This window comes from Sinocyclocheilus anshuiensis, unplaced genomic scaffold (assembly GCF_001515605.1).
Source record: "Sinocyclocheilus anshuiensis isolate Anshui unplaced genomic scaffold, SAMN03320099.WGS_v1.1 scaffold718, whole genome shotgun sequence".
NCBI lineage: Eukaryota > Metazoa > Chordata > Actinopteri > Cypriniformes > Cyprinidae > Sinocyclocheilus > Sinocyclocheilus anshuiensis.
Genome location: NW_015546102.1, coordinates 2,700,073 through 2,711,494, shown reverse-complemented (window position 1 = coordinate 2,711,494; position 11,422 = coordinate 2,700,073). Strand labels below are relative to the sequence as shown.

At 38.7% G+C, this 11,422-nt stretch overlaps 1 protein-coding gene across 1 annotated transcript in view; it reads left to right on the top strand.

Moving 5' to 3' along the window:
• The window catches only part of LOC107700576 (dihydropyrimidine dehydrogenase [NADP(+)]), a 174,782-nt gene that overhangs the window by 150,779 nt on the left and 12,581 nt on the right, over positions 1 to 11,422 (top strand). The window contains 2 exon segments of the mRNA XM_016502294.1: positions 4,100 to 4,242; positions 9,277 to 9,456. Of these exon segments, the coding sequence (XP_016357780.1) occupies positions 4,100 to 4,242; positions 9,277 to 9,456 (323 nt within the window).

Genomic DNA, 11,422 nt, shown 5'->3' with positions numbered 1-11,422 from the left:
GTCCCAGTCCTGCACCAGCCTCCAGGGCGCCCACCCCCCCTCCCTAGTGGAATTGTTATGGCGCGGGACGCGCCTTCCAGGAGGGGGAGTAATGTCAGACTTGTGTTCCCGTTTTGTTGTTTTCCTCTCCATGTGTTCCTTGTTTTCCCTCTTGTGTCATTATGCCCATTTTTGGTTATCTTCCTGTTCTTCGGTGTTTCCAATTTTATTCCAGGGGTGTCTTATTATTAGTTATCCTCCTCACCTGTCTGCCCCTCATTATCTGCCCTATTTGAGTTCCAGCCCGTGCGAGTCTCCTTTGTCCGGAATTGTTCGTCCTTGTCCCGAGTTTAGCCCACGGAGGGCTCCTGTTCCCGAGTTTAGCCCACGGAGGGCTCCTGTTCCTGAGTTTAGCCCAGAAAAGGCTCCTGTCCCCGAGTTTAGCCCACGGAGGGCTCCTGTCCCCATGGCGTCCTGAGTTCCCAGCTGTAGTGGCTGGGCCGAGTTGTGTCATTATGCCCATTTTTGGTTATCTTCCTGTTCTTCGGTGTTTCCAATTTTATTCCAGGGGTGTCTTATTATTAGTTATCCTCCTCACCTGTCTGCCCCTCATTATCTGCCCTATTTGAGTTCCAGCCCGTGCGAGTCTCCTTTGTCCGGAATTGTTCGTCCTTGTGCTACGTGTGTGCCTGCCTGCCCTGTATTTCCCCAAACTAGAAGATTAAAGACTGTGTTTTGAATTTACTCCTGTGTCTCCTCGTCTCCTCGTTCCTCCACAGTAGCCGATTCGTGACGATTAAGCATTTTCGCATTGAAATACATTTGATTTTCAGTTTTAGGTAAAATTCACAGGAAAAGGTGATTTGATTGTTAGCTCAATAAGACAAACATATAGAGTATAAATTTGTCATGACCAGTGAAATACAGTACACAGTACACTAAATGAAATTTTTCATTAAGAATGTACTGTAATTAAATAAAACTACAGGTATTCTGTTGCAGTGTTGTTTGAGTGAAGTACCAATGTAGTGATGAAGTACAGTTACTCAAGTACTTAAAACCCCTGCTCAAGAGACAATATTAGATCGCCTGAGCTAAGTTTAGCATTTGCCTGGCTGTGCTGCTGTTGACATGCAGTGAACTTGTGCCGACAACTTCACCACAGGTACTGGTGACAAACAGGCATGAGCGTCCCTGTTTGACAAGGACATGTTGGGGTTGTCAGAGCAACAGGAGCTGTCAGCGCGGCCGGCGTGAAAAACAAGAACAAAGCGCAGGGAAGGAGCCAGTGCCACAATAACATCACAACAGTATCACAGGACTGAAGCTTTTCTTGAGTGGAAGTGTGCTGCCTGACAACATTATCTGTGTTGGCTGCCATCGGCTGACAAGTGCTTTGATGGCTCTCAACCTTTGTTGCACAAGTCCTGTCCATATTAATGCGATTGTGACATCACTCACAGTACAATAGCCCATTGCCAGATGAGTTGTAGCAGATGTCTTACTTGAACATTATTACGTCCATATGTATTTGACTCGCTCAGACATTTAAGAGTGATGTGTTCAGAGCTCTAGCCTCTCGACTTAAACTGTACTGAGCCGAACCCCCATCTCTAAATCACACCCAAATGGCTTTCATTACGAGCAGAGTGATGTCTTCTTATGATATTAGGTTGTCAGAACAGAGCAGAGATGACAAATTCTACCTGACGTGCCATCCATTCAGCCAACAGGTGGAAGAGCAGAGAAAAAGTGAGGGCGGCAGGAAATGCCAGAGGCTTAGGGAAGCGCCCATATGTACATAATTAACCATGCAGCATGGGGATGCAAAAAAAAAATGTGCCGTGATTGAATTTATCTCCCCAATTTGGGAATAGTGTGGGTTATGAAGATCGTTTTGCATGCCGGAGTGCGGCTACAAAATAAGCTGTCTCAAGCCATCAAACGGTGGAAGTGGAGTTCTGAGCCGCGCGGGACGAAATGAATGTGGACAAACGTACGGATGTGATCAATGAATGGGAACCTGCTGGGAAAATGAGGTTAAATGTAATGTGATAAACGCTTCCATCGGTCTGGCTGATCAGAAAGCCGCTCGGCTTTCATTAGGGAATCCTGCCATCCTCAGAGATGAAGAGAGAAAGGCACGGGGAGGGTTGTACTGCTGCATAGGTGAACCCAGACACCTGTAGACACAGTCGCTCTGATTCCAAACCCAGTGAGCTGCCTCACTGTCAGCTGATTGCTTTAAGGCTGCATCCAAACCAATATGGAACATTGTAAGTGACTGTTATGAAACACTCTACATAGCTCTACATGCCACACAACCAGGACTCCACTCTGGAGACTCAACTTACAATAGAGCACTGCAGGTATCAGTACTAAAAACCCCAAAACAAGCATATTTGCAGTACCAATTCCATCATTCCGAAGACAATAGTGTTTTTGGTTAAATGCCTGAAATAAGGTCTCTGGTTAACACAAACTCATGATATTGTCATGTTTTAATTTTACTACAAAAATTAATTTGTAATTCCCACTCATGATTTTTTAAGCTTTCAGGTGTTTTGAAAAGTGTGTTTGGCTAAATGGGACTGGTTGTCTGGGACATTAAACATCATCATGCCAAACAGGTAAACTATTAAATAGTCTACAGAGCCCCACAGAAAAACATTTTTGCAAGAGAACACAAATGTTTTGCAAGCGAGCGCAAAGTTCTTCAGGGCAACATGATACTTTTGCAAGACAATGCAAAGTTTTGCAAGTGAAAGCAAAAGCATTGAAATTTAAGTTTTACTCCCATCTCATATTGTACGTATACGTACTAGTCCACTTTTACAGCCTTGTTGCCTTTACACTTGCTCTCATGCAAACTATTTTAACTAAAACTTACCAACTTTTACATATTAAATAAAGAGCAAAGCAGTTGTCAGAAGTGGTTATGTTAAAGTTGTGGTGTAGTTTGTTCATAGTTTTTAACTTTAGTTTCTTTTTTCTTTTGAAGATTGTATTTAGGATTTAAAATTCATAAAATTTGTGGTAATTTGTGAATATTATCTTAATAAACAAAACATGTAAGAATGGAAACATCTTGTATTTTTTCAAGGGGGAACCAGGGTGATGCTAATTTATGGGTTGAAATACAAAAATACATCACTGTAACAATTTATTGATACTTTTCAGTAATAAAATAATAGTTTGTAATTTAGATTTTTTTTTTTTTTTCACAGAGCTCCCTTCTTGGGTCACAAAGATTTAATTAGAATTTGACAAAACAGGTGTCTTATGAGGCAACAAAATGAAGATGTTTATCTTCTGAACAGCTTTTGCATTACTAGTATGCTTATGATGTCGTCAAATCTTTCATTTTGGTGCTTAAGAAGCATCTTTTATCATGATAAATGTTGAACAGCTCCTTAATATTTTTGTGGAAATATTTTTAGGATTAATTGAAGAATTGATAGAAGAATTGAAGATTGAAATTGAAGAAACTCTAGATGGTGCAGTCCAATAGTTCTAACTCAGTCTGACATAATGACATCATCACATGGCGCAGCTATTTGGTTCTTCTGTATAAGCAGCCAATGAGCTTGCTGCTCAACATTCAAATACTTGTCTAGTTGCTGTAGCAGTTGCAGCGCGCTTCAGAAACCCTCCACCTTCCCCAGCTCCACCTGTATAGATCTGCTACGGGGTGATTCGTGTATGCTATAAATGGGGGTTATTTCATATGCTGCTGCAGCAGCAGTTTCCTACATGCTCACAGCAGCATGTTATGGATGTATTGGCAGTAGCAAGTCTCGGTACTTGCTCTGCCACAGCAGCAACAGCGTAGCAGATCTATTCCGCCAAGACCAAACACATTAATATTGTCATGTACATTGCCATGCTAAACCCTCAGAGAGTTGTCATGATAGAAATGTCTTCACTGTCCCTTTTAAACAATTTAATGTATCCTTGCCGAATAAAAGTATTAATTTCTTAATGACCCCAAATATTTGAATAATAGTCTATGTATAAGGTATGCTCTCTGATCACAAGTTGGATTTGTAATCTGTATGAACTGATTTTATATAATTATTGCTTTACATTTAATAATGATTTCCCTCCTGTATTTGGATAGGTAATGCAATCCGCCCCATAGCTCTGCGTGCGGTGTCAGCTATAGCGAAAGCTCTTCCTGGCTTCCCGATCTTGGCTACCGGTGGTATTGACTCGGCAGAGTCTGGATTACAGTTCCTCCATGCTGGAGCATCTGTTCTGCAGGTAACCACTTACATTCATCACCAACTACCATCAACTTCACCAGTGACTGTAGGATTTGAACCGACAACCTTTTGTTTACCAGTATAGACCTTTAATCACGTCTGTACTGCCCCTCAGCCTAATAACGTCCCCATTTGTAGGACCACAGCTTGGGTAAAAAATTTATTAGTTTTGTTTTTATACAATATGCAAGCTGCATAGCCCTGCAAGTCTGGGTTTAAACATATATATTAAGTAGCCTGTTCTAATCAGTCCTTAATAAGGAGTCTACTAACGGCTACACACAGAACTGCTACAGCCGAGGAGCAACAACAATCTCAAAGCAAACTGCAATTTACAACATGGCTCTGAACAAGTTGTTATTGCAAATAAACCCATTATCTCAACATGATGCCACAGCCTCAGAAATCTCTTTTTAAATAAATAAATCAAAACACTCTCATTATGTGCAGAAATAAAATTTCACAAGTGCCTGGGAGATCTGGGGGGATAAAGACTGGAATTAAAATATTTTAATCACACCCACATGTAATAGCAGAGTGCTGGCTTGTAGTAATAGGAGAAATTGTAAACTAGCCAACTCCTCACTACACTACAGTTGAATCAGTGTCACCAGCGGGTTACAGGAACACATCGTAGCTCCATCTCCTGCTTGAATTAGATTAGTCCAATGAGCTGCTCTGGCGAACAATGTTAACTTCTCACAGACTCAAGACAAACAACACATGTGATAGTAAGTAAATAAATATGAGTGTTATTTCGAACACTTCTGCAAACAGTGTTTATGAGGCTTGGTACACATATATTCCTCTACGGTACTCATGACGATCAAAACTATATGGAATTTTATCATCTCATTCTATTTTATTTTTTACTCAATTAAATATGTCAATTTGCTGACATACTAATTTTAAAAGTCTTATTTTTATCCTTTTTAACATTAAATGGCATTTGTAATTTGTAATAATAATTAAAATTAATACACTTTCAAAAAATAATTAAATAAAATAACTACATTAATACAATTGTTATGGCATTGTTACCATTTGTAGATAATTGTTATGGCATTGTTCTTACATCATCGGTACTCTAAAACTATGTTAAACCTTTCAAAAATTCACCAAAATCCATTACTAGGAAGTAATGTATAGACATGTGTTTAATATAGTAATTTGAGGTGCACTTCGGCATGTTTTCCAGGGTGACTCTAGAAAAATGAATTCTAGGGTTTACCTGCCTAATGACAACTGAAAACAGAGCTGCTCTATTAACAAAACTACTTTCATCTGAAAGCCACTTTTCATCTAATTCATCTTAAAGCCACTTTTCTGTTTTTTTATCATACAAAATAAAAAAGCAAATGAATAAAAGACAAAAATATCAAAAGGCATGTTGCCTAAAAACAGCATATTAAAGGCCCCTTTAAATCCCCCTTTAAAAGCAACTGGATATGTACACTGCTGTTCAAAGGTTTAGGTCAGTAAGATTTTTTTTGAAAGAAATCGTCACCTTTATTGAGCAAGAAGGCATTAAATTGATGAACAGTAAAGTGACAGTAAAGACACTGTCAAAAAAGATTTCTATTTCACATAAATGCTGTTTTCTATTCATCAAAGAATCCTAAAAAAAGTGCATTAAGATTTCCACAGAAATATTAAGCAGCACAACTGTTTTTAACATTGATATTAATAGGAAATTATTATTGAGCACAAAATCAACATATTCTAAAGTCATCATGAAATAAAAAATTACAATTCTATTTTTTTACAGTGTTGCAGTATTTATTATAAATTATGTATCCATGCACATCATTATTTTTATTTTTTTAATTCATTTGCACAGGTAATCTTTAATCAAGCACATTAACCTTCCTTTCCCCTCTCAACATCTGTTCTCTTCATGACGTAAAACTCGGAAAATGGGTTGGACTATGCTGACTGTCCAATGGCCCGGCATTTTAGCACCCTTTACTAGGAGTTTGATTGACAGGTGATCTGACCAATCATAATGCCAATCCGCCATTTTATCTGACAAACACACCATATAGGAGAGTTAACGTCAGTAGAGTCAAACTTGAAAATCGTGTATTGACGTCTTTCCGCGGTTGAGACAACATACCTTTTGATGTTCAGTTATGTTTATTTTATTCTATAACTAGCAGGAAGAGATCGGTTCACGTTTAAACTGCTAGAACTGAGGCTGAATAAAATTAATCCATGCACATGATTTGTTAGACATCTCTTAGACAGGGCAGCCAAAACACTACTGCAATAGTGAAGTCTTGATGTGATAAAGGCGTGAATGAGATTCTAACTGTCAGTTGGGAAAAGAATTCACATAGCTTAGAGATGTTGTGAAAGTGATAATATGCTGTTTTAAAGCATTGTTAGTATAGTTTTTAAAAAATAGCATATTTGTCAATCACCATTCCTAATTTTTTTAACATTCAGAGACAATTAGTTTATATATGGCACAATAACAACTGTATTTACTTTTAAAGAGTCTCTAGTTGCAATTTTTAGATGTAGTCCAGAAGTCTGCTAATTGGTTTGTGGGCATCTGGTGTAAAAAAAAAAAAAAGTTTCATTTACATACTGATGATGGATATTGATTCATTACACCAGCTAATAGATGCACATAATGTTTAAATAATAAAGGATTTGTAACTGAGCCATGTGGAATACCACAAGTTGTCTGGTGTTGTGTGCACCCAGTGCAGCATAATATGTATTGTCACTTAAGCAAGATCTAAACTAATCTAGAACTGAGACTAATAGGTCGGTCAGTCAAGTACAATCTTATGATCAACAGTTTTAAAGACAGCAATGAGATCAGACAGATCTGGGATTGACAGATTACCTCATTAACTTGCAGATCTGTTAAAAGAGCAATTTTAGGGGTTATGGTAAGGCCAGACTGGAATATCTCATTAGGATTATTAATGTTGAGACAGTTATTGAGCAGTAAGAATATTATGTTTTCAACTATTTTGAAATGGAAGATTGGAGGAGAATCAGGATCACTTTGCTTCAACGGAGGCCTAACAATTGCTGTCTTTAAACTATGTGGTAAAATACTTGCTGGAGGAACTGATTAACAATGTTCAGGATGTCCAGTAATTAGGAGTTTAAAACTGTTTCGAGCAAGTTAGCATGTAATGGGTCAAAAAAGACTTTTAAAGAATTCATAAGTGATGTGACCTGAGTGAGTTTCTTAAGGCTGATGACTAGGAAAATGGACATATTACTTTCTATAGCAGTAGATGGAGAGCTAGAAACCACTCCAAAAGGAGAAGTGCCACCTATGGTTTGTCTGATGGTAGCGGATTTTATCAGTGAAGAATACTGCAAACTGCACTTTTCCATTGGGAAACGGTTAGATGATATTTGAGGTGAGGGGTTAAACAGCCTCTCTATGGTGGAGAAGATGAATCTAGGATAGTCTTTGTGTCTGTTAAACTTGAGATTGTCTGGCAGACTTCATCTCATTATTGAAGGGGTCATATCATGAGGAGTAAAACTTGATCTTTTGAGAGAAAAAAATGTATGATGAAAACACTGTGACTTTCAAAACTTCATCCCAAGTCCAAAAGGACAATTTATTGAATCTATAAGCTGCAAAATTGACTCATTCTAAACTTCTACAACTGATGTCAGGGAGATATACTACAGTTTTAAAATTTGGGATTGGTAAAATGTAATGCTTTTGAAAGTCTCTTATGCTCACCAAGGTTACATTTACTTGATTAGAATACAAATAACAACATTGACATTGTTATTACAATTTAAAATGACTGTTTTCTGTTTTATTATTTTAAAATGTAATTTATGATGGCAAAGCTGAATTTTCAGCAGCCATTACTCCAGTCTTCAGTGTCACATGATCCTTCAGAAAGCATTCTAATATACAGATTTGGTGCTCCAGAAACATTTCTTGTTATCATTGTTCACAACAGTTGTGCTGCTGAATATTTTTATGCAAACTTTGATACATTTTTGTTCAGGATTGACCAGAATTTATTTGAAATAGAAATCGTTTGCGCAATCGTGCTAAATAAAAGTTCTTTAAAAAATAACTGACCCAAACTTTTGAACAGTAGTGAATGTCAACATTTACATATTTAATGTTCAGAAACAGTGAATTAATAAGGAGACAACTGAATAGGTGCTATTATTCTTAAACAGTAGAACGAACTATAGGGCCCTATTTTAACGATCTAAGCGCATGGTCTAAAGTGCACGGCGCAGGTGCACTCAGGGCGTGTCCGAATCCACTTTTGCTAGTTTAAGGACGGGAAAATGATCGGCGCGCCCGGGCGCATGGTCTAAATGGGTTGTCCCTATTCTCTTAATGAGTAATGGGTGTTTTTTTGAGCGTAACTTGCAATAAACCAATCAGAGTCTCATCTCCCATCCCCTTTAAAAGCCAGTTGCGCTCGCGCCATGGCGGGTTCGCTATTTACATGGCGGAATGTAATTTTCCTTTTTAAAAATGTTTGTGTGCTACTGCGCTTTCCTGTGTGTGTAATAAGCAAAGTGTACGCGCGTTGTGCACCCGCCTATAGGCGCATATTACTAATGCTCTCTTTAAATAACAAAGAAAAAATATTGCGCCAAACTTTAGACCATGTCGGCGCAGGATGGGAAAATGAGAACTGCGTCGGGCTGAAACTAGCAAAAACACTTGCGCCGCATTGCGCCGGGTGTATGATAGGGCCCAAAGAGTTTAAGCTGTTTCTGGATGTATGTAGCTCACAGATTTGGCCATTTTTTCAGTCTGAAGGCAAATGAGATTTCAGAGCTTCAGCAGAGAGGAAGATTATCAGTAATCAACAACTTAAATGAAATTAAACTCAGTTCTATTGCTCTGCAAGCACACGATCAGCTTTCTTTATATTATGCTGCATTGAGCTACTGAATACACTCTGCCTTTAAGAAGACCCACACACTCTAAAAAGATGATGTGAATAGTGAAATCACTGGTCTTTCACAAAGTCTGGGCCCTGAGGTCTGTTTATCTGTGCATATTTAACAGGTGTGCAGTGCTGTGCAGAACCAGGACTTCACAGTGATTGAGGACTACTGTTTAGGCCTGAAGGCGCTGCTGTATCTGAAAAGCATAGAGGAGCTGCACGATTGGGACGGCCAGTCTCCTCCCACCATACGCCACCAGAAGGGCAAACCTATCCCCCGCGTGGAGGAGCTTGTCGGAAAGGTGAGCATCTCTATGGCTAGTCGCCTCAGGCTCGTTTTAAAAAACAAAACTCTCTGTGGTGTTTTTTCTGGTTAACCTTTAGTGATTTGTGTTGCAATTAAAGAGGCAAAATCCACCTGGTGTGGAGATAATGCTTTATTGAGTCATGAAGGATGTTTAAGGTTGTGGGTGTTAGTAACATAGCCGCGAGGTTGATGCTGAAAGGCGTGAGAGTAATTTACTTCCCTCTGCTTGGCGTGAAAGAAGCCCCAGGCTTCAGTGACCCCATGACCATTTGACCAATGGTGGCTCTCAGCTACGCTGTGCTGTAAAATGTGGTGTGAAACCCATCTAGTTTTGCACAAATCTAAGAAATTCTTCTGTGATCGATATCAACGAAGAGAGTTTTTTCTTCTTCTTCTTTTTTTTCCATTTTGGGTTTTAGTTGTGAATTACATTACACGCAGAAAGCACAAAATGTGAGGGTGCTGAAATGTTAGATAATCAAAGCTGGCGTGTTTTTCGACAGGAATTACCATATATTTATTTTTAATATCACTAAATTATTTGAATTGTGATTATGTTTGTCTCTCTCTTGGTCGCAGCCAAACTCAACCCTCCATTGAAATTTCACAGCTGCACAAAGAGATATTTTCCCCATCACTACACCGTATTCACGCAGCATAAAAACGAAAGCACACAAACATATGCAAATGTTTCTCTCTTTGAGCTTTGTGCTTCTGTTAAAAGTGATGGAGGGGGAAAATAAGTGCTATTCCTCGACTACGACATGATTTTGAAAAACATGAGGGGCGAAATCTCGCTCTCTCTCTCGCTCTCTCTCTCTCTCTCTCTCTCCCTCTCTCTCCCTCTCTCTCTTTCGTGCCAACAGGGTGTCTGTAGAGCCCTGTCCAGAAACAAGCACACAGTTTTGAAAAACTAGGAGTGGGAGGAGGGTGTTTAGACACTTCCATTTGCTTTTATTACAAAACATTGGAAGATCGTATTTTTGTCAATATATGCAAATACACTGCAACAGACATTTTCTAAATAATTTTTATTCGTCTAGTAAAAGTTTCTAAACGTCTTTGAAGATGAGAATGATAGACTTTGTAATTTCACAAGATAGACTGTAAGGGGTGCTTTTATGCTTTTCACTTTTTGTAACTTTTGCATAAAATGATCTGCAAGGTTACAAAGCTCAAAGTAGATATTACTACAATGTGCTTCTTCTGGATATTGTGAAGTCACAATGTTGTTCATTTAAATAATTCTGACCCATGGAATACACAAAAAAAGGGGCAGAGGCCTGCTTGAGCTGTGCTAGAGAAGATGAAGAAGAGCTGCTTTAGTAGCATGTTGCTGCTATGTCACCAAGAGACGCTGTTTCTTCTACCCCAGTTCCAAAACCCCTTCATTTGTTCTTGCAAAGGTTCAGCACGATCCTCTTGTTCATAAACATTCTCAGGGTCTGAATCTGTGCTTGAATTGGTATATGGCAAAATATTTACAGCTAGGCCTGTCGCGATAATTAAATAACCGTCTAATCGCGATTATTTGATCTAATTTGATTATTGTGCTTTTTATACGGCACAAGGGGGAGTCATACACCAAACGAAACAGAAAAGCACCAGTTTGCTTTTCATGCACTGTATAGCCTATATCATCTGAAGCCATTCCATATCTTAATGTGAGGGACAGAATTGTATTTACAATGTTAAATTTAAGTTTACAGAAACTCATCTTCCTTCTGCTGCAGCTGTCAGTCATTCTCCGCTCAGCATTCAAACAGCATGTCACGTTCAGTTATGACAGTCAGCACGGTAAAACTCTCTCCAAAATGATATATTCCCATTATAATACTTGATGTGTATGTCTGGGGATTGGCATAAAATGACATCTTGCTGGAGTTCATTAATCCGTGTATCATTCGATCATTCGTTTTTTGATTTAATATTGAAAGTAGAAAAATGAGAAAACGGCTCCT